The sequence below is a fragment of the Nicotiana tabacum genome, unplaced genomic scaffold (genome assembly GCF_000715075.1).
Source record: "Nicotiana tabacum cultivar K326 unplaced genomic scaffold, ASM71507v2 Un00002, whole genome shotgun sequence".
NCBI lineage: Eukaryota > Viridiplantae > Streptophyta > Magnoliopsida > Solanales > Solanaceae > Nicotiana > Nicotiana tabacum.
In genome coordinates, this window is record NW_027438240.1 from 2400975 (window position 1) to 2425157 (window position 24183).

General features: G+C 37.3%; 1 protein-coding gene, 2 long non-coding RNA genes and 1 other non-coding gene across 4 annotated transcripts; all 4 read left to right on the forward strand.

The window, feature by feature from the left end:
- The first annotated feature begins 260 nt into the window (after positions 1-260).
- Positions 261-412, forward strand: LOC142178848 (U4 spliceosomal RNA). Its single transcript, XR_012707065.1, has one exon. It is a non-coding gene; the product is annotated as a U4 spliceosomal RNA (small nuclear RNA).
- A 4186-nt stretch (positions 413-4598) lies between these two features.
- Positions 4599-6394, forward strand: LOC142178844 (uncharacterized). Its single transcript, XR_012707061.1, has 3 exons — positions 4599-4764; positions 4936-5002; positions 6095-6394. It is a non-coding gene; the product is annotated as an uncharacterized LOC142178844 (long non-coding RNA).
- A 1577-nt stretch (positions 6395-7971) lies between these two features.
- On the forward strand, positions 7972-9495 carry LOC142178843 (uncharacterized). Its single transcript, XM_075248594.1, has 3 exons — positions 7972-8910; positions 9037-9358; positions 9407-9495. Exons 1-3 carry the CDS (start codon positions 7972-7974, stop codon positions 9493-9495), a joined length of 1350 nt encoding a protein of 449 aa, XP_075104695.1.
- A 2417-nt stretch (positions 9496-11912) lies between these two features.
- LOC107780741 (uncharacterized) lies at positions 11913-13764 on the forward strand. Its single transcript, XR_001646885.2, has 3 exons — positions 11913-12118; positions 12663-12749; positions 13452-13764. It is a non-coding gene; the product is annotated as an uncharacterized LOC107780741 (long non-coding RNA).
- The last annotated feature ends 10419 nt before the right edge of the window (positions 13765-24183 follow it).

The following is a 24183-nucleotide window of genomic DNA, read 5'->3' on the forward strand; positions in this document are numbered from 1 at the left end:
ACCCATTTCTCTGTACTCAATCATCTCATTGGGTTTGATCAGTTTTATTTTATCAAAGAAAGAACAATCAGAAAAGGCAAAGTAAAGTTAGTGAGGCGTAGGTGGGCACATGGGGCAAAGTAGTTAAACGCAAAAGAAATACTCCTTCCTCCTATTGATTCTTGTGTCGGTTGCTTCGATTCGTCCCACATCGACAGCAGGTTAAAGAGAGTGTACAATAGGCAAATTATAAAACGGGAAGGAGGCACTTGAAGTAAAGCATCTTTGCGCTTGGGGCAATGACGCAGCTAGTGAGGTATTAACCGAGGCGCGTCTATTGCTGGTTGAAAACTATTTCCAAACTCCCTCTTTGGCCTGGGTTCTGCCTTGGCCGTTGAGAATTTTTGAAAGGGCTTCCCTTATTGGTAAAGCCCTACAATTCTAGTTCTAAATTTCTTTTTTGAGATCTTAAAATTATGTTGAATTGCTTAATCGGGCTAGTGATTAATTATATCGCTTCTATAACAAAATAATTAAGGTTTGGATTAGTGTCATTTAAGTTTCAGCTTTACTTATATTCAATTTTTTATTTCACAATCATATATTGGCTCAGAGGTTTCAAGACAAAAGAAGTCCCGAAAAAGGGTCAAAAATACCACTATCATACCACTAATCTTGACACCATTAAATCACCATGCTTTTACCAAAAATCAAACTGAATCGAAAATTTTGATTTTTGGATTTCATTTTCCAATTTGATTTCAGTTTTTTTTTTTTTTTTTTTTTTTATGATTCCAAGTTTCTTAATACATCCACAGTAACATAAATATTTAGTCTTTTACTAGTACATATAATAAGCAAAGAGCTTCTGAACAATACTTAATTAAAGCTTAGAGATAGGAATAATCAAAGAGTATTACTAATTCTACACTAGTTACCATATTCTTAGATTCTTCATTGAGATTAGGTGTCTGTTTTCTTGTTGAATTATCCAATTTTTAAAGAATTTTTCTCCTTCTGTGTCTTCATATGTTCACACGAGAACGACAACAAATTGGAGGGCAAAGCAGAATATTCCCCGAGCTAAAACCCAATTATAGTCGACCTTTCCAACTTCAGTTTATTTTGGCGAGGCTTTTTCAGAGAGTGAGGAGCTTTAGCTGCCTCATCCTGTTGATTATTTTTCTGCTTCTTATCAATGTAAAGATCCTCCGTGTCCTGCTTCTCCATCTCCATCGCCGTGTTTTATTTGATTCAAATCATTTGTTGGAAAAGTATAGTTCATAAAAAAGCAAATTTTCGATTCAGTTTAATTTTTTGTGAAAGAATGGTGATTTGATGGTGTCAAGACTAGTGATCTGATAGTGGTGGAAGAATAGGTGCGTGATAAAGAAGTTGGCGGTGGTTGGGTAAAGATGGATGTGGTGTGGAAGAAGTAGGGGAAGGGTATAATGGGTGCAATGAGGTGGATGCCACAGCAATATATTAGGCCACATGGGATAATATTGGCATGGTGGAGAGTCCTAACGACAAAAGGGTATTTTTACACCAATTCTATGACGCCGGAGGCTGTAGTTGACCAATAGTATAAAGAGGGTATAAATGAGTATTTTTGATTAGTGAGGAGTATATTTTACCCTTTTTCGTTTTTAAAATTATTAAGATGTGCACTTAGAGATTTTTGTGCATATACTTTATCCATCCGATCCCCTTTAATTGACTTTTTTGGTTTCTTTCATATATTTGATAAGATTAACCTTTATTATCTCTTTAACTAAAAGAAAATATAACAAATACACTAAGTCTCTTTATTCTAAGGCCATCTTTGATAAAAGAAAGTAAATTTTTCTTGATATTAGAAATATTTAAATATTATGAACCACAAAAGACCAAAAATTAATTAAAATGGATAGGAAGAAGAATCTTTTACCACCATTATGTTTGTTATCATCGCCAACCATCAATATTTATCCACTACTTCCACAATCCACCATCATTACGAGCTAACTCCATAATCTACAACCATTATCAATCACTTCACATGTTTCTGCGATACAACTACAACTTTCAATTGTATCCTTCAACAACCACAATCATCATTATTGTGGATTACTTTCGTCATCGTAGCTACCACAACCGCTAGTTTTCCAAGTATGGTTCATAAAAAAAATATTATACGATATCATAAATTTATTTCTCCTAGCAATCTAGTCTGTTCTAAAAAGTTTGTACTACATTTGATTTAATATAAATATTTATCTAATATTACGTGAACATAATATTTATTACTAATTTTTAATAAACAATATACATATTCAATTGCTAAAAAAATATATTAATTATTTAGGTGTATAGAGTAAAATCGGTTCATATTGAATACTCGTATAATAGAGCGATATGTGAAACCAGAGATAGACGAAAAGTGAGACAGGTGGAAACCAAGACCGGGGGCAGCAACTTCGGTTAGCATCGGAGAGCCCCCAAAGGGAATATTGCTAATGAAGACAAACGAGTGCCTGCCACCCGGTAGCATTCAATGAAGAATATTCCGCAATAATAAATACACAGTCAGTTATAGAGACTTATGGCATTCATAGCCTACCGTTATACATTTTTCAATGGCCCCCATAATTATCATTTAAAAGGGGCTTGATCCTAGGACTTTGTTCCCTAGGTGCAACTATAAATAGTGATTTCAACGGCCATTGTCCAAATTTTCTGACAAACTTATGCTATATACTATTCAAAAGCTCAATAATACTTTATTTCTTGCCCACAAGTCTTGTAATTTATTTAATTTATTTATCATTTTGGGATCAAATCGATTCGCTTGTCTATAAATCACGAACAAATTCAAATGTATCGTGTTACGGGTAAACACTAGATTCATATTTAAATGCACTATCTTAATAATTAGATAGTCGATTTAAAACAAGATAAGTTCGAGAATCAACTTACCATGATTTTTAGCCTTCCACCCGTATTTAAGGGCCAGTTCTTTCCACTGGCGGGTCTCAGGCTTTGATGATGTCCAAAATCTTCTGGACCCATTGGTACAAGCTTTCAACCCTTGGTGGTGTCCATCGAGTTACTGAAATAATGAAAAGAGATGGATCAGTAATAACATGAAACAACCTTTAATCAGAAAAAAATGGACGTTGAACTTATGTATACAATTTCATGACTCAGGAAAAGATCGAGTTGTAGCCGCGATGATATCCTTGGTAGCAATTACAATGAACCGCTCCACCCATCCAAGCTCATTGTCATCATCCATGCTGGTGAGCAAAGCATGGTGACCACGTTTACTGAAGTTTATCATTCCCCCATGAAAAATCTTGGGGGAGTAAAGGTTCATCATTCGAGCCAGGGAGAGCTCTTCCCCCGTCTCCTGGCATAATCGCCAAAGACACGCTACCATCCGCCACACAGAAGGGCTCACCTGTGCCAAGCAGACTTGATAGCGGAAGCAAAATTCCAAGATTACGGAGTCAAGTTCCCCACTCAATGAGAATGGGCCCAAAGTGAAGGGATACATGTAAACATATGTAAAACGCTTCTTGGGGAAAGTTACACGCTCCGCCAGATTGGGAGCAATGATGTTCAAGTCATGGCAATCACAGTCTTTCTTCACAGCAGGAATGCTAGAAGGACGGATGGAAGAAAGGTACACACCAACAGCCAATGTGTAGGAGTTAGCAGGAGGAAATTTCTCCTCAAAATCCTTGGTTGTATTGAGCTTTCTGGGGATAATGACGCTCACTGTAGGAGGAGCAACATCATTGGTGCTTTCTTTATTTTTTGAAGAGCTGGATTTCTTGGAGGAGGAAACCATGGTTAGCAGATGGAAGTATGAGTTCCTTGAAGAGGAAGAATAAAGAAGAATGAAAGCTAGGAAAAGTTGGATGCAAAGAAGTTGAGAGAGTTTTGAAAAATTATGAAGTGTAAAAGAAGGAGTGTGAGGCGTATAATTAAAGGAATAGGCGGCTAAAATCGTGGCCATGATTATCTTGAAAATCGGTAAAAGTACTTCTAAATCGTACAGTGACGTGTATTCGGGGCATTAAATACGGAGAGACGTGCGTCTAATCAAGCGTCAGAAAATTTTCAGAGGAGATCAAAACATTTTCCGCCAAGAAAGGTATCTTCACCAACTTCCCGATGACACAAGAATGTGCCACCGGAAAGCAGGGGGCTATCTTTATAGGGTAAAATCGGTTCATATTAAATACTCGTATAATAGAGCGACACGTGGAACCAGAGATAGACGGAAAGTAAGACAGGTGGAAATGTAACACCCCAAATTTTTACTATTATTTGAATTTTCGATTGAGCATATTTGTAATGAGAAAATATTTTTATTTCGCACTTCCTAAACGTGAAATTTACAATACATAAAAATTTCTTACTCTAGGTTGTATTAATACTGACAAAGAAGTTCCATGGTGTTGCTATGCGTAACACTTAATATTATTTTGATGAATTGTTGTTAAATACATTATAATTAAGGTTTTGGGTTGTCACTCTTTTGTATTTATCTAAGTATATTTAGTAGTTGGGCAACTATTTATATTTTATATTTATCCAAAATTCTTAAAGACAACTTTGATTGACTTAGTCTTCCATAAACTCTCCATTTTCATTCTTTCAAGAAAAAGAAAAAAACACCCCTACCCTCTCTCTTTCTTATCACCTGAAAACTTTATGAAAGCCACCATAAATTTTCACTAAACCAACCAGCAAAATTCGTTCTTGGTGAAGCTCAAGTTGCTCCTCTTTTTTGTGGTAAGTTACTAAACCCGTTTTTACACTAGATAACTATTAGTGTTTTTTCATATCTTTTTATATAAAGATCTGTTTTAAGTGATGTAAGACTTTCTGGAAAGCTATTTCATAGATCTATAACTCTTATAAAGGAACTAAAACCTGGTTTGTCTTTTATTTACCCGAAAATAGGTAATGAAGTACAGGGCGGGTGCTGCCCAGATTTTCTGCTTTACAAACCCTCCTTGTACTACTGTTAGTAAGTTTAGCATAACTTTTTATACAAAATTGATATTGGGGTGATTCAAAATGTTCTGAAATGCTAAGACATATATCTACAACTATAAAGAAGACCACACAGTCTAGTTTGTCTTTTTTCATCTTCAAATCTGAGGCACAACACGAAGCAGTGATACTGTCCAGAATTTCTGTTTCAAACATTTTGGGTAATTTTCACCAATATCATGTTTAGTTTGACATGTTAAATCACTGAACTTATATAGATATTTTATTATGTATTAAGGTATATATATCCTTCTAAAAGCTAAGGGGAAGTGTTTAAGGAAGTGGACGGATTTGGTTTGTCTAGGGCGTAGACGATTCGAACGTCCTCAAGTTATGGTTGAACTAGTTTGTGGTAAAACACCAATGTTTGTGTATAAACTTTGTACTTTTTTTACTTTCTGGAATATTTTAAAATAACCTGATATTTTGTTTTTCTTCTCTTCAATTAATAGCATTGTATTCGTGTTATATCAAGTATTGCAAGATATTTGCTAAATCGCCCACTCGTACGGATTGTTTGATCATTCTGCATTTTTGTTGGGACTTTGTCCTTCTTATGGCAGTGACTTTGTTACTCATCTTGGCATGCCTCTTGATTTGGATCTTTTGCCATCTTGACTTTGGATTTGTAGTTCGTCTTAAATTATGGAACTTGTCCGTGTCAAGTACGAATTAGGAAGCCATTTTAATATGGTTCTTGATTCTCTTGACTATTGGGTTTTGACCCTACTTGATTTTGGATTTTGGTCCATCTTGATATCTAATTTTGCTTAGTGTGATGGCATGGCGTACATATTGGGCGAAAAATGGATATTTGACAAGCTTTCTTGGATTGATAGTATACGCTTTCTCAACTCTTGAATCTTGAACATAGTTATTGATAATTGAAAACACTTCAAGGGTTGATATTTGATACTTTTGATATATTTGTTCACTTGTTTTAAATTATATTTTATTTGAGCTACTTATGACTAAAAATGAGAATTGGAGAAGTTAATGGCTCCAAGCCCCCAAAGTTTATATGCCACTAAGCTTTATGCTTAGCGATAGTTATTTTCTATCGTAGGTAATGTACGAGATGGAATTTGAAGACGTCCTTATGAAGTAGTCTTTTTTTTGGGAGCACTTATGGAGATCACATTTGCATATGCAGTATGGTTTTGTATAGTTTTGGGACTTGTACATGATATATATGTCACACTTATGTATATTATTTGGAGTCTTGGATATTAAGACCAAAATCTTATAACTTGAATTTGGTAACTTATTTTGTTGTTTTAAGGTGTGTTAATAACTCAAGTCTTGTAATATGTTAAATTTACATTTTGTCTTATATATATGTACAAAGGAGAAAACTAGTTTTCCTTTTTATACTTGATAGTTTGAAATTTATGTACAATACAAACTTGCAGTGATGTCGAATGAAAGTATAATTTTGTTAAGAAGTTGCTTTAACGTGTTGATTATTCAAGAAGGGTTATATCACCTTATGTTGAAATTTTGACATTGTATTTCATTTAAAAAAAATAAAAATAAAAATTATGAAGAGTATTTTCGAAAATAAAAATATTGCACTTTGGACCTCATCGCATGGGCCTATTTCCGCTACTAAATTATTCTGAGTATTTTTTAAATTAATATCTTCTTAATGTTGTAAGTAGTAAATTAGATTTGTTTCGTAAGTAGCACCCTCCCAAAGGGGTTGCTATAAGTTTTAGTATCAGAGCCTAGGTTTGTGATTCTAGGATTCTTGTTGTGATCGTACCTAATATTTTTGTTATTTTTTTAAAAAAATAACTTGGAGATTATAAATTTTTGCATACTTGTTTAATGTAATTTGATGTATTACTTGTGCATATGCATCATGTACATATCCCTAATGCAGTGTGATCTTATCTTTTATAGGAATTTAATATGGCCTCTTCTTCGAATAGAGCTATTGAATCCGTTGATGAAAGTCAGGCCCATTATAATGCCCCACCTCACCTCCAAGAAGGATATGAGGTACCCTTGCCTAACCTAAATCATCATCGTATTAGTGAAAATGAAGTGGATAATAATCCAAGAGCAATGAGTCATAGTACTTCTATTATGACTCCTCAATTTCAGCAGATGGCTGAGTTCTTTCGTTACTTGGCTGGGACAATATCGGAACCTAGTGAAATAAATTTTGAGAAGATGAGGAAAATGGGTGGAGTTGAATTTGAAGGCACTACTGATCCCATGGTAGCTGAACAATGGCTCGAGTGTATGGAGAGAGTCTTTGAACAACTAGAGTGTACTAATGCTGCCAAATTTAAGTATGTTATCTCTCTTTTACAAAAAGATGCCTATGATTGGTGTGTAAGTGTGCTAAATGCAAAAGCAAAACCTCCAGTGCTGACTTGGGATGACTTTGTAAAAGCATTTCGTGCGAAATATGTCCCTCCTGTCTACTGTGATGCAAAGAAAAAAAAGTTTCTGAATTTAAGACAAGGGAGTGTGTCTATTGCAGAGTATCAACAAATATTTCTTAGGCTTTCTCGCTATGCTGGAGGTATTATTGATGGTGAAAGAGACAAGTGCAGAAGATTTGAAGAAGGTTTGAATGGTTATATTCGAAAATCTGTGGCAATCTTTCAACTTGAGAATTTTTTCAAGTTAATTTCAGCTGCTCTTACTTGGGAAAGAATTGACAAGGAAGAAGCTAGTAGGAGAGAAAACAAGTTTAGGAAGGGTAATTCAGATTATGGCGGTCCATCCAAGAAGAAAAAGTTTGACTATTCCAAGACTGAAAGTGCACAAAAGTCATCATATCATAAGCAGAATAAGCCAAATTTCTCTACTGCTAGTACTCCAAGTTATGGCCAAGGCAAAACTTATACACCTACTTGTGCATAGCGCGAAAAGAATCACTATGGTGTCTGCAGAAGAGCTTCTGGTGATTTTTTTAATTGTGGAAGCATGGATCATAAAGTGAAGGATTGTCCTAATCCTAATCCTCTCTCTTATACGCATACAGAGGGCTCAGTTCAAAATCCTATCACTACTCATTCTCAAGCTAATAGTGGTGCAAGACTTAGAAATATACAAACGGCGGGTTCGGATGGAGCTAATCAGGCTAGTGGGTCGAGATCTACTGCACGAGTCTATGCTATGAGACAGAAGAATGACCAAGATGGCCCGGACGTGGTTGTTGGTAAATTTCACTTATTTGGCATATCTGTTGTTACATTATTTGATCCTGGATCTTCGCACTCTTATGTTTGCTCATCACTTGCATTTCCTGATACTGTTAAATCTGTAAGACTTGACTTTGATATGCTGGTCATGAATCCATTAGGTCATCAGGCTGTTGTTAACAGGATTTACCGAGATTGTCTATTCATGATTCAAAATCTGGTCTTCCCTGCAGACTTGCTTGAAATGCCCTTCCAAGACTATGATGTTATTGTTGGTATGGATTGGCTCCATAGACATCATGCATTGGTTGATTGTAGGTTTAAGCAAGTGACTTTTAGAACTTTTGCATACTCACACATAGTAGTTCAAGGGGAAAGATCATTGACATCTAATATTATTTCTACGGTCTTGGCAAGGAAGATGATTTGTCAAGGTTGTGATGCCTATCTTGCTCATATAGTCGATACACGATTGGGGAGTCCTAGTCTTAAGGACATACCAACCGTGTGCGACTTTCCTGCTGTATTTCCTGATGATCTTCCTGGGTTGCCTCCAGAAAGGGAGATTGAATTTCCTATAGAGCTTGTCCCTGGAACTACTCCTATTTCTATCGCTCCTTATAGAATGTCTCCAGCTGAATTAAAAGAATTGAAGGATCAATTGCAAGAACTTCTTGATAAAGGTTTTATCCGTCCCAGTATTTTGCCTTGGGGAGCTCATGTTTTATTTGTGAAAAAGAAATATGGCACTCTTAGGCTTTGCATTGATTACCGGCAGCTGAACAAGGTAATAATCAAGAACAAATATCCACTTCCTAGAATCGATGACTTGTTTGACTAACTGAAGGGTGCCAGCTTGTTCTCAAAAATTGACTTGAGGTCGGGATATTATCAATTGCGCGTGAGGGAGCAAGATGTTCCTAAAACTGCTTTTAGGACCAGGTATGGACATTATGAATTTTTGGTAATGCCATTTGGTTTGACAAATGCTCTTGATGCATTTATGGATCTAATGAACCGTGTATTCAAGCCTTATCTTGATCAATTTGTGGTGGTGTTTATTGATGACACTTTAGTCTATTCCAAGAATAGAGAAGATCATGATAAGCATCTCCGGATTGTCATGCAAATTCTGAAAGAGAGGCAACTCTACGCGAAGCTTTCCAAATGTGAATTTTGGTTGAGTGAAGTGGCATTTTTGGGGCATATTGTATCAGCTGAAGATGTGAAGGTTGATCCTAGTAAGATTCAAGCTATTATTGATTGGAAACCTCCTAAAACTCTAACTGAGATAAGAAGTTTCTAGGGTTTAGCAGGATATTATAGGAGGTTCGCGAAGGGCTTTTCTATTATAGCTTCTCCTTTGACCAAACTTTCGGGGAAAGACGCCAAATTTGTGTGGGATGACAAGTGTCAAGAGAGCTTTGAAAAGCTCAAATCCTTGTTGACACAAGCTCCAATACTTTTTTTGCCAGCTGAAGGGAAAGATTATGTGGTATACAGTGATGCATCTCACCGTGGCTTGGGTTGTGTTTTGATGCAAGAAGGGAAAGTAATTGCTTATGCCTCTCGAAAGTTGAAATCGCATGAGTTGAATTATCCCACTCACGATCTCGAATTTGCTGCCATTATTTTTGCCTTAAAAATTTGGAGGCATTACTTGTACGGGGAGAAATGTCACATATTTACTGATCACCAGAGTTTGAAGTACTTGGGTACACAAAAAGAGTTAAACTTGAGACAACGTAGATGGCTTGAACTCATCAAAGATTATGATTGCACGATTGATTGTCATCCTGGTAAAGCTAATGTGGTTGCAGATGCATTGAGTCGCAATTCCCTTGCAAGTTTAACTCTAAGTCCTTTGCCCTTGCTTCTTGAATTAAGAGCCATGAATATTTATCTTTCATTTAATTCTAATGGTTCTATCATTGCTAATTTGCAAGTCAAGCCAGTCTTACTTGAGCAGGTCCAAGAAGCGCAGAAGTTAGATGAGAAACTTGTGAAACGAGTTGAAGAAGTCCAAAATGGAAGAGAATCAAATTTTACATTGAAGAAAGATGATACATTATTTTATAAAAGTAGGTTGTGTGTTCCTAATGATGATGAATTGAGGAAGCATATCTTGATTGAAGCACAAAGTTCGACTTATGCAATGCATCCTGGAGGTACTAAAATGTTCCGGACCATCAAGGAGCACTACTGGTGGAGTGGTATGAAGAAAGACATTGCAGAGTTCATTTCTAAATGCTTGGTATGTCAACAAATAAAAGCTGAGCATCAAGTCCCAGCTGGTCCTACTACAACCCTTGTCAATACCTGAGTGGAAATGGGAAAGGATAACGATGGACTTTGTTTCTGGACTTCCAAGCACTCAAAGGAATCATGATGCAATTTGGGTCATTGTAGATAGATTAACTAAGAGTGCTCATTTCTTGGCAATCAGAATGGACTACTCACTGGAACGTTTGGCAGAATTATACATTAATGAGATTGTGAGGCTGCATGGAATCCCTGTTTCTATTTTGTCTAATAGAGATCCAAGGTTTACATCCAGATTTTGGTCTAGCTTGCAAGAAGCTTTGGGTTCTAGGTTGAATTTTATTACCGCTTTTTATCCACAAACAGACGGCCAGTCTGAGAGGGTAATACAAATCTTGGAGGATATGCTTCGAGCCTGCATTATTGAGTTTGAGGGTAGTTGGGACAAACACTTAGCCCTGATAGAATTTGCTTACAATAATAGCTACCAATCAAGTATAGGCATGTCTCCTTATGAAACTTTGTATGGGAGAAAATGCAGAACGCCTCTTTGTTGGAACGAGGTTGGTGAAAGTAAATTGGCGGGTCCTGAGATTGTTCGACAAATTGAAGATAAGGTAAAAATCATCAAGGATCGCTTAAAAATTGCCTCAGACAGACAAAAATCTTATGCCGATCTTAAGAGGCGTGAAATTGAGTATAAAGCGGGTGATAAGGTATTTTTAAAGGCTTCTCCATGGAAGAAGATTATGAGATTTGGCCAAAAAGGTAAACTTAGTCCATGATTTATTGGACTTTATGAAGTGCTTGGGAGAGTTAGCCCAGTTTCTTATAAACTAGCTCTTCCACCAGAGTTAGACAAGATCCACAACATCTTTCATATTTCTATGCTCAGAAGATACCGCTCAGATCCATCTCATGTTCTTCCTATTGAATCTATAGAGGTCAATCCTGATTTGACATATGGAGAAGAACCAATCCAAATCTTAGCGCGTGAGTTAAAGAAGCTTAGAAACAAGAGCATCCCCTTAGTGAAAGTTCTTTGGAAAAATCATTCTGGTGAAGAAGCTACCTCGGAGCGAGAAGAGGATATACGAATTCAATATCTACATTTGTTTAGGGACTAGTACCAGGTAAATTTTGGGACGAAATTTATTTAAGGGGGAGAGAGTTGTAACACCCTAAATTTTTACTATTATTTGCATTTTCGATTGAGCATCTTTATAATGAGAAAATATTTTTACTTCGCACTTCCTAAATGTGAAATTTACAATACATAAAAATTCCTTACTCTAGGTTGTATTAATACTGATAAAGAAGTTCCATGGTGTTGCTATACGTAACACTTAATATTATTTTGATAAATTATTGTTAAATATATTATAATTAAATTTTTGGGTTGTCACTCTTTTGTATTTATCTAAGGATATTTAGTAGTTGGGCAGCTATTTATATTTTATATTTATCCAAAATTCTTAAAGACAACTTTGATTGACTTAGTCTTCCATAAACTCCCCATTTTCATTCTTTCAAGAAAAAGAAAAAAACACCCCTACCCTCTCTCCTTCTTATTACCTGAAAACTTCATGAAAACCACCATAAATTTCTACTAAATCAACCAGCAAAATTCATTCTTTGTGAAGCTCAAGTTGCTCCTCTCTTTTGTGGTAAGTTACTAAACCCGTTTTTACACTAGATAACTATTAGTTTTTTCTTCATATCTTTTTGTATAAAGCTCTGTTTTAAGTGATCTAAGACTTTCTGGAAAGCTATTTCATAGATCTATAACTCTTATGAAGGAACCAAAACCTGATTTGTCCTTTAGTTACCCGAAAATAGGTGATGAAGTACAGGGCGGGTGCTGCCCAGATTTTCTATTTTACAAACCCTCATTGTACTACTGTTAGTAAGTTTAACATAACGTTTTGTATAAAATTGATATGGGGGTGATTAAAAATTTTCTGAAATGCTAAGACATATATGTACAACTGTAAAGAAGACCACACAGTCTAGTTTGTCCTTTTTAATTTTTAAAAATGAGTCACAACACGAGGCAGTGATACTGTCCAGAATTTCTGTTTCAAATATTTTGGGTAATTTTCACCAATATCATATTTAGTTTGACATGTTAAATTATTGAACTTATATAGATATTTTACTATGTATTTAAGGTATATATATCCTTGTAAAAGCTAAGGGGAAATGTTTCAGGAAGTGGAAGGATTTGGTTTGTCTAGGGCGTAGACGATTCGAACGTCCTGAAGTGGTGGTTGAACTATTTTGTGGTAAAACACCAAGGTTTGTGTATAAACTTTGCACTCTTTTTACTTTCTGAAATATTTTGAAATAACCTGATATTTTATTTTTCTTCTCTTTAATTAATAGCATTGTATTCGTTTTATATTAAGTATTGCAAAATAATTGCTAAATCGCCCACTAGTACGGATTGTTTGATCATTCTGCATTCTTGTTAGGACTTTGTCCTTCTTGTGGCGGTGACTTTGTCACTTATTTTGGCATGCCTCTTGATTTGGATCTTTTACCATCTTTACTTTGGATTTGTAGTTCGTCTTAAATTATGAAACTTGTCCGTGTTAAGTATAAACTAGGAAGCCATTTTTAATATGGTTCTTGATTCTCTTGACTATTGGGTTTTGACCCTACTTGATTTTGGGTTTCGATCCATCTTGATATCTGATTTTACTTAGTGTGATGGCATGGCGTTCATATTGGGCGAAAAATAAATATTTGACAAGCTTTCTTGGATTGATAGTATACGCTTTCTCAACTCTTATATCTTGAACATAGTTATTGATAATTGGAAACACTTCAAGGGTTGATATTTGAAACTTTTGATATATTTGTTCACTTGTTTTAAATTATATTTTATTTGAGCTACCTATGACTAAAAATGAGAATTGGAGAAGTTAATGGCTCCAAGCCCCCAAAGTTTATACGCCACTAAGCTTTATGCTTAGCGATAGTTGTTTTCTATTGTAGGTAATGTACGGGATGGAATTTGAAGACGGCCTTATGAAGTAGTCTTTTTTTTGGGAGTACTTATGGAGATCACATTTGCATATGCACCATGGTTTTGTATAGTTTTGGGACTTGTACATGATATATATGTCACACTTGTGTATGTTATTTGGAGGCTTGGATATTAAGACCAAAATCTTGTAACTTGAATTTGGTAACTTATTTTGTTGTTTTAAGGTGTGTTAATAACTCAAGTCTTGTAATATATTAAATTTTCACTTTGTCTTATATATATGTACAAAGGAAAAAAATTAGTTTTCCTTTTTATACCTAATAGTTTGAAATTTATGTACAATATAAATTTGCAGTGATGTCGAATGAAAGTATAATTTTGTTAAGAAGTTGCTTTAACGTGTTGATTATTCAAGAAGGGTTATATCACCTTATGTTGAAATTTTGACATTGTATTTTATTTTTTAAAAAATAAAATAAAAATTATGAAGAATATTTTCGAAAATAAAAATATTGCACTTTGGACCTCATCACATGTGCCTATTTCTGCTATTAAATTATTCTGAATATTTTTTTAATTAATATCTTCTTAATGTTGTAAGTAGTAAATTAGATTTTTTTCGTAAGTAGCACCCTCCCAAAGGGGTTGCTACAGGAAATCGCCCCCGATGTCATAGAATTGGTGCAAAAATACCCCTCCGCCGTTAGGACCCTCTACCATGCCAATATTATCCCATGTGGCCTGATATATTACTGAGGTGGATGCCATGTGGCATTCCACCTCATCGCATCTATCCCATTTTATCCTTCCCTTACTTCTTCCACCACCACGTTCCTCTTTACCCAACCACCACCAACATTACATTCTCCTTTGCCACACACCTATTTTTCCACCACAATCAGACCATTAATCTTGACACCATTAAATCACCATGCTTTCACTAAAAATCAAGCTGAGTTAAAATTTTTTATTTTTAGATTTCATTCTCCAATTTGATTTCAGGTTTTTTTATGATTCCAAGTTTCTTAGTACATCCACGGTAACATAAATATTTGATCTTTTACTAGTACATATAATAAGCAAAGAGCTTATGAACAATAGTTAATTAAGCGTAGAGATAGGAATAATCAAAGAGTATTACTAATTCTACACTAGTTACCATATCCTTAGATTCTTCATTGAGATTAGGCGTTTGTTTTCTTGTTGAAGTATCCAACTTTTAAAGAGTTTTTCTCCTTCCATGTCTTCATATGTTCACACGAGAATGACAACAAATTGGAGGGAAAAGCAGTTCTTGAGCTAAAACCCAATTATAGTCGACCTTTTCCAACTTCAGTTTATTTTGGCGAGGCTTTTTCAGAGACTGGGGAGCTTTAGCTTACTCATTCTGTTGATTATCTGTTTTATGCTTCTTATCAATATAAAGATCCTCTGTTTTCTGCTTCTCCATCTCCATCGCCGTGTTTTATTTGATTTCAAATGATTTGTTGGAAAAGTACACTTCATAAGAAAATAAAATTTAGATTCAGTTTAATTTTTTGTGAAATAATGGTGATTTGATGGTGTCAAGACTAGTGGTCTGATAGTGGTGGAAAGGTGTGTGGTAAAGGAGTTGGCGGTGGTTCGGTAAAGAGGGAGGTGGTGTGGAAGAAATAGGGGAAGGGTAAAATGGGATAGATGCAATAAGGTGGCATGCCACGTGGAATCCACCTCAGCAATATATTAGTCCACATGGGATAATATTGACTTGGTGGAGAGTCCTAACGGCATATGGGTATTTTAACATCGATTTTATGACACTGGGGGCTGTAGTGGACCAATAGTATAAGGAGGGTATAAATCAGTATTTTAAAAGACATATGTGTAAGGCAAGGCATTTTACATATGCCTCAGCGAGGATAAGCCCCATAAGTATTTAATTTTTAATATTTTATAAAATAATATAATTACAGTAAATATTTATAAACAGGTAAAATTGCATAAAAATTGAAGAAAACTATAAATATGTGAAATATATATATATATATATGATCCATTCCCACAAAAAATTAGTATATATATATATATATATATATGCTCCATACCCACAAAAAACTAGTCAAAATAATCTATTATACGATGCTTACAAACATAAGTAACTTGAGTCGAAAAGAATAATATTTTCTATATGGAGGAATAAAAATGATGACTAACCTACAATTTGAACTTTGAACTTGCTGCTATGAAGGAGAATGAAGTTCTTTTTATATTTGTAAAAAAAAAATGAATATCCGTTGCTTTTGGGAGATATTAGCAGACTAGCGTACAAGATAAAGAATTAGGAAAGACCACAAATTAAGGCTTCAATCAATAAAAAAGGTCTTGACTTTTAAATTTAATACATTTCAGTTTCTTTTTAAAACTTTTGAATAATTACAAGCTGTTTTTTGAGAATTTGGGTATTATATGAAAGACTTATTCAACAAATTTTATTTTTTGAAAAAGTCTCAGAAGCATACGCCTCACTACAAAAACGCGCCTCAAATGCCCGGACGTACGCCTCTTAAGACTTTCGCCCCAAAGCATCGCCTCGGGGCATTTTTGGTGCGCCTCGCCTCAGGGCTCGCGCCCAAAAATGCCTTTTAAAACACTGGTATAAATGAACATTTTCGAATAGTGAAGGGTATTTTTGACCCTTTTCTGTTTTTAAAATTATTAAGATGTGCACTTAGAGATTCTTGTGCATATACTTCATCCATCCGATTCACTTTAATTAGTTTTTTGGTTGCTTTCACACATATTTGATAATATTAATCTTTAACTATAAGAAAATATAACATATGCTCTAAGTCTCTTTATTCTAAAGCCAACTTTGATAAAAGAAGTTAATTTCTTCTTGATATTGAAAAAATTTAAACATTATGAACCACACAAAAGCCAAAAATCAATTAAAATGGATCGGAGGAAAATATTTTACCACCATTCTGTTTGTTATCATCGTCAACCATCAATATTTATCCACTACTTCCACAATCCACCATCATTAGGAGCTAGCTCCATAATCTACAACCATTATCAATCACTTCACAAGTTTCTGCGATACAACTACAACTTTCAATCGCCTATCACTTCCACGATTAGCCGCTACCATCTGCCTTAATTGCAAAAACTATCGGTACCACTAATTTTTAACAAACAATATACATATTCAATTGCTAAAAAAAATGTTAATTATTTAGGTGTATAGGGTAAAATCGGTTCATATTGAATACTCATATAGTAGAGCGACACGTGAAATCAGAGATAGATAAAAAGTGAGACAGGTGAAAACAAAGACCGGGGACAGCAATTTCGATTAGCACCGTAGAGCCCCCGAAGGGAATATTGCTAATGAAAACAAACGAGTGCCTGCCACCCGGTAGCATTTAATGAAGAATATTCTGCAATATTAATTATACAGTCAGTTATAGAGACTTATGGCATTCATAGCCTGTCGTTACACATTCTTCAATGACCCCATAATTGTCATTTAAAAGGGGCTTGATCCTAGGACCTTGTTCTCTAGGTGCAACTATAAATAATGATTTTAACAGCCATTGTAAGGACACAAATTTTCTCACAAACTTATGTTATATACTATTCAAAAGCTCAATAATACTTTATTTCTTGCATACTAATACTTGTATTACTGCCTCCGGAAGCTCTGCTCCCAGAACCAAAGCTATCTGCTGCTTTATCTCGATTTCAATGCTAAGTCTTGCATTTTATTTAATTTATTTATTATTTTGGGATCAAATCGATTCGCTTATCTATAAACCACGAACAAATTCAACTGTACCGTTTTATGGGTAAACACTAGGTTCATATTTAAATGCACCATCTTAATAATTAGTTATGCAGTCGATTTAAAACAAGATAAGTTCGAGAATCAACTTACCATGATTTTTGGCCTTTCACCCATATTTAAGGGCCAGTTCTTTCCACCGGCGGGTCTGAGGCGTAGTGACGTCTAAAATCTTCTGGACCCACTGGTCCAAGCCTTCAACCCTTAGTAGTGTCTATCGAATTGCTGAAATAATGAAAAGAGGAGGATCAATTATAGCATGGAACAACCTTTAATTAGAAAAAAGACGGACGTTGAACTTACGTGTATGATTTCATGACTCAGGAAAAGATGGAGTTGTAGCCGTGATGATATCCTTGGTAGCAATTATAATGAACCGCTCCATCCATCCACGGTCACTGTCAATATCCATGTTGGTGAGCAAAGCATGGTGATCACATTTGCTGAAGTTTATCATTCCCCTACGGAAAATCTTGGGGGAGAAAAGGTTCATTATTCGAGCTAGGGAGAGCTCTTCCCCTGTCTCCTGGTATAACCGCCGAAGACAGGCTATCGTCCGCCACACAGAAGGGCTCACTTGTGCCAAAAAGACTTGATAGCATAAACAAAACTCAAGGATTACGGTCAAGTCCCTCGCTCAATAAGAATGGGCCCAAAGTGATGGGATACATATAAACATATGTAAAATGCTTCTTGGGGAAAGTTACTCGCTCCGCCAGATTGGGAGTAATGATATTCAAGTCATGGCAATCACAGTCTTCCTTCACAGCAGGAATGCTAGAATGACGGTTGGAAGAAGGGTACACACCAACAGCCTATGTGTGGTAGTTAGCAGAAGAAAATTTCTCTTCAAAATCCTTGGTTGTATTGAGCTTTCTGGGGATAATGATACTTACTGCAGGAGAAGCATCATCATCGGTGCTTTCTTTGTTTTTTGAAGAGCTGGATTTCTTGGAGGAGGAATCCATGGTTAGCAGATGGAAGTAGGAGTTCTTTGAAGAAGAAGAATAAAGAGGAGTGAAAGCTAGGAAAAGTTGAATGTAAAGAAGTTGAGAGAGTTTTTAAAAATTATGAAGTGTAAAAGAAGAAGTGTGAGGCGTATAAGTAAAAGAATAGACGGCTAAAATCGTGGCCATAATTATCTCGAGAATCAGCGAAAGTACTGCTAAATCATAGAGTGATGCCTGTTTGGGGCATTAAATACGGAGATACGTGCGTCTAATCAAGCGTCAGAAACTCTTTCAGAGGAGATCAAAAAATTTTCCGCCAAAAAGGTATCTTTACCAACTTCCCGATGACACAAGGATGTGCCATCGAAAAGCTAGGGGACTATCTGTATAGGGTAAAATCGGTTCATATTAAATACTCGTATAATAGAGCGACACGTGAAACTAGAGATAGACGAAAAATAAGACAGGTAGAAACCAAAACCAGAGGAATCAGCTTCGGCTAGCGCTGGAGAGCCCCCGAAGGGAATATTGCTAATGAAGACAAACGAGTACCTGTTACCCGGTAGCATTCAATGAAACATATTCTGCAATATTAAATACACAGTCCGTTATAGAGAATTATGGCATTCATAGCCTGCCGTTACACATTCTTCAATGGCCTCCATAATTGTCATTTAAGAGGGGCTTGATCCTAAGACCTTGTTCCCTATGTGCAACTATAAATAATGATTTTAATAAGCATCGTAAGGACACGAATTTTCTGATAAACTTATGCTATATACTATTCAAAATCTAAGTCTTGCATTTTACTTAATTTATTTATCATTTTGGGATCAAATGGATTCGCTTGTCTATAAACCACGAACAAATTCAATTCTACTATTTTATGGGTAAACAGTTTGGCGCCCACCGTGGGACTTAGACAATTGCGTAATTGGGTTGATCCTTGCATTTATTACTAACCTATTTAATTCTATGCTTCTTTGCAAAAATCATAAAAAAATAGAATATAACGATGTCAACATTATGCACAACGTTGACGCTCTAGGAAATCAACCTCAACACGAATATTCGTTCATCGATACCCGCAACGAGGAGGGCGTAGCCACGCCGGTCCATGGCGGACAATTTCCACAACACGTTCGAGAGGCAACTCATGATAATGCCGAGGACGAGCACATCGTGGAAACGGTGAGAATCTTAAGGGAGCAACAAAGGGTTATTATGGGCCATCTCTCAAGACAAGATCAGGTTATGACAGAATTGAAGCAAGCATTGTCGGGTTCTTCCAACAACACGAATAGTAGAGGTCCAGTTCCTCCCCGTTCTCCCGCAAATCAAACAGCACAAAGTGTTGATAATAACACCTCGAGGGGTGAGGTCAGTTTTGACAGAGCCGGGGGAACGGTGGCAGATCAGGTAATAACAACGAGAATGATCCCTTTAAAACCGAACTCATGTAGTTTATGAGGGAAATAAATGTCCGAATGGATCAAATCCAGGGTGCACCGTCGATGTTGAAAGGACCAGACTCAAAAGAGTACACCCAGTTTCCATTCAAACCAAGCGGGGCACCGGAGTTGATCCCAAAGCGGTTCAAAATTCCGGACGTGCCAAAATATGATGGATTTTGGATCCTTAAGAGTACATCACCACCTAAACAACAATGGTGAAAGTAAACGACTTGGCTCTGCACGAGAATGAATTGGTCTTATTGAAGAAGTTCGGGGAGACCCTCACGAAAGGGGCCCTAATATGGTATTCACTTTTATCCGAGCACTCAATAGATTCCTTCGAGATGCTCGCGAATTCTTTTATCAAGGCCCATGCAGGGGCCAGGAAGTATAAGACCGAAAATCTGACATATTCAGAATTGCACAAGGAGAGTCCGAATTGCTGCGGGAGTTCGTGACCAGATTTCAGAAGGAAAGGATGCTGCTACCGGCCGTGCCAGACAAATGGGCAGCTGAGGCATTTATGAAAGGGTTGAATCCGAGGAGTTCAGAAGCTTCTCGGAAACTGAAAGAAAGTTTGCGCGAGTTTTAGGCAACAACATGGGAAAATGTCCCCAACCGCTATGATTCAAAGATAAGAATAGAGGATGACCAGTTTAATTTCCCGGCATTAACCAAGGGTCGAGATCGAGAAAAGAACAAGGAAAAGTTGAAGGATGATCTCGACGCAGATCTACGGTCTTCTAGAGGTCGGGTTTTGCCCTACAAAAGGGCCACAGGACGCGACAAAGATTTTTGATCGGCGGATGGATTTGCTACCAATAGGAGAGCTGATCGTGGTCGGAATAACGTATCATTGCAGGATAAAGAGGTATCAGGCTCTTGGGACTCCACCTACCCTAAGCTGTCAGAGTACAATTTCAACATCAGCGTGTTGGAACTGGTATCGGCAATGAGAAATATTACGGAATCACGGTTCTCGAGGCCGTTGAGATCTGACCCCAGTTAGAAGGATCCTAATCCATAGTGCGAGTACCATAGGACCAACGGCTACCGGACTGGGGACTGCCGACATATACGCGAAGAGGTGGCAACATTGCTAAAAAATGCCCATCACAGAGAATTCTTAAGCGACCGGGCTAAGAACAGCTATTGACGCAATCGGGACAACACAGAACCCTCAAAAGCTGGAGAAGGTCCTCCTCGTCTAACGATCAACATGATTTTCGGGGGGAACAAGATTAATGGTGTAACATTTTCAGCAACGAAAAAGACAAAGGCATCAGTGACCCATAGCAAGAGACTCTGGGAAGTCTCCGAGGATGACATCACCTTCACGGAGGAGGATGCAGATGGACTCCTACTATCGCATAACGATACCCTGGTAATTTCTCTTAATGTATTAGATTTTAAAATTAAACGTGTTTTGGTGGACCCAGGAAGTTCAGCCAATATTATCCCATGGAGAGTGCTGGAATAAGACAAGCTGACCGGAAGTATCATTCCGGTCACAAAGCTTCTCGCCGGGTTCAATATAGCAAGCGTGACAACCCGATAGGAGATTTTGCTGCCCACGAATGCCGAAGGGGTAATGAAGAAGACCTTTTTTGAAGTAGTAGACGGTGATATGTGCTATAATATTATTCCTGGAAGACCACAGCTACGCGAAATGAAGGTTGTGCCATCAACATACCATCAACTTCTGAAATTCCCAACTCTAGAGGGAATTAAACAAATAAGAGGAGATCAACCAGCGATAAGGGAGATGAACACGATCTCAGTTTCTATTAGCAAAGGAAATGAGCATGCGGCATAAAAATTATAGAAATCGACTCCTGCTCCCGAGCCGAACAAAGACAACAAGGGGGAGGATTCATTGGAATCCTATCAGGTACCAAGATATTTCCATGTACCAGAAGAAACGAAAGCAACCAAATCCACAATGGAAGAACTCGGACAAGTCATATTGTTTGAAGAATTCTTGGAGAGGAAGTTCCACTAGGAGACAAGATTGAACCACGAGCTCAGGTCAGTATTAATAGAATTTCTTAAGTTTAACGTTGATTGTTTTGCATGGTCACACACGGATATGACAGGCGCTCTACCAGACATGGCCGTGCATAAATTAAGCCTGGATCCTAACATCCCTCCGGTAAGGCAGAAGAAATGCCCTATTACTGAGGTCAGAAACAAATTTGTCAAAGAAGAGGTAACTCTATTGCTTGATATTGGTTCAATCCAGGAGGTAAAGTACCCTGACTGGCTAGCTAATGTAGTAGTAGTTTCAAAAAAGAATAATAAATTTTGCATGTGCATAGATTATAAGAATTTGAATAAGGCGTGCCCAAAAGACTCGTTCCTATTGCCAACATTGATCAAATGATTTATGCGACGTCCGAGCACGAGTTTATGAGTTTCCTCGATGCCTATTCCAGATACAACCAAATTAAAATGAACCCGGAGGATCAGGAAAAAACTTCATTCATAATGAACTTTGGCACATATTGCTGTAATGTAATGCCTTTCGGGCTTAAGAATGCCGGAGCCACTTATCAAAGGCTCGTGAACAAAATGTTTGAAAAACAAATAGGAAAAATAATGGAAGTTTACATAGTTGATATGCTGGTTAAGTCTTTGAAAGCAGATGATCATCTGAAACACCTCCAAGAAACCTTTGACATCCTAAGAAAGCACAACATGAAGCTTAACCCCAAAAATGTGCATTCAGAGTCAGCTCTGGTAAGTTCTTAGGGTTCCTGGTGTCGCAAAGGGGGATCGAAGTCAATCCTGATAAAATTAAAGCCATCGAAGTTATTTCCTACCAATTGTTGAATGTGAAAGAGGTTCAGAGGTAAACAGGAAGACTGGCTACTTTGAGCAGGTTCATTTCTGGGTCTTCAGAAAAGTGGCATCACTTCTTCTCACTTTTGAAGAAGAAGAACAACTTCGAATGGACTCCAAAGTGCCACAGGCGCTAAAAGATTTGAAAAGGTATTTATCGAGCCCTCCATTACTATCGAAACCAGAGGAAGGCGAAGAGTTGCTGATTTAATTAGCGGTCTCTGAGGTAGAGATAAGTGCCATTTTAGTCCATGAAAATGAAGGTACGCAATCTCCTATTTATTATGGTAGTAAAATTTTAACGGGAGCAGAGACTCGCTATCCATACCTTGAAAAATTGGCCTTGGCTTTCGTAGTCGCCGCTTGAAAGCTTAGACCTTATTTTCAATATCACCCGATAGCCGTGGTGACAACTTTTCCCCTGCGGAATATCCTTCACAAACTTGAACTTTTAGGTCGACTGGCCAAATGGGCAGTCGAAATGAGTGAATTTGACATAGAGTATAAAGCTAGGACTGCGATCAAGTCACAAGTTTTGGTCGACTTTGTGGCCAATTTCAGTTTGGGACTGCTGCCTTTGGCCACCAAAAAAGCGGCGATGGTGTCAGAATCGACATTGGGATTCCGGACCTTGTTCACGGATGGAGCTTTCAACATGAAAGGGTCCAGGCTCGGGGTAGTACTAATCACGCCTTCGGGAGAAACCTGAGGCATACCATAAAAATTGTTCCCTTGACTAACAAAGAAACGGAGTATGAGGCCTTGATTGCAGGACTCGATCTAGCCCGGGGACTAGACTTTGAGGTCATAGAAATCAAATGTGATTCTCAACTAGTGGTAAATCAGGTCTACAGGATCTTCGACGCCAAAGAGGAATGCATGCAACAATATGTAGTGAAAGTCCAGACTCTGCTCGCACAGTTTAGGGAATTGTCAATCACCCACATCCCGAGGGAAGAAAAAGTGGAAGTAGACGCACTAGCCAACCAAGGCTCGTCCACGGAAATGAAGGGATCAGACTCCGGTACGATCGTGCAGCTTATGCATTCGGTATTAGATATTGACGGTTATTATGAAGTAAACACGACCAATTTGGTATGGGACTAGAGGAATGAGATCATTGATTACCTCGAGCACGAAAAACTTCCCGAAGATCCCAAGGCATCCCGGGCGCTACACACTAAAGCAGTCCGATACTGCTTCAGGGGAGGACAATTGTATAGAAAAGCTTTCCAAGGTCTGTTGGCTCGATGTTTAGGAGCCTCCAAAGCTAATTACGTGATGAGAGAAGTTCACGAGGGAATCTGCGAAAATCACTCGGGTGCAGACTCATTGGTATTAAAGCTAATTAGGGTAGGATACTACTGGCCCCGGATGGAACAAGACGCTAAGACTTATGTTCAGAAATACGATAAGTGTCAACGCCATGCACGGTTGGTGCATAAACCAGCAGAGCTATTGCACTCGGTTTTGTCGCCCTGGCCATTCATGAAATAGGGGATGCACATAGTTGGTCCGCTGCTGTCGGATCCCGGGAAGGTAAGATTTCTTTTGATTTTAACTGACTACTTTTCTAAGTGGGTTGAAGCAGGTCCTTACCAGAAAATTGGCGAGCACGAAGTGGTCGGTTTCTTGTGGGAGAACATAATTTGCAGGTTTGAGATACCAAAAG

What these genes read in the sequence shown, in the direction of transcription:
- LOC142178843 (XM_075248594.1), top strand. Translation starts at nt 7,972, where the DNA reads ATGGATCATAAAGTGAAGGATTGTCCTAATCCTAATCCTCTCTCTTAT. An exon ending in TTTTGCCTTGGGGAGCTCAT is followed by an intron (nt 8,911 to 9,036) that starts GTTTTATTTGTG and finishes GACTAACTGAAG; the next exon opens with GGTGCCAGCTTGTTCTCAAA. An exon ending in CTACGCGAAGCTTTCCAAAT is followed by an intron (nt 9,359 to 9,406) that starts GTGAATTTTGGT and finishes ATATTGTATCAG; the next exon opens with CTGAAGATGTGAAGGTTGAT.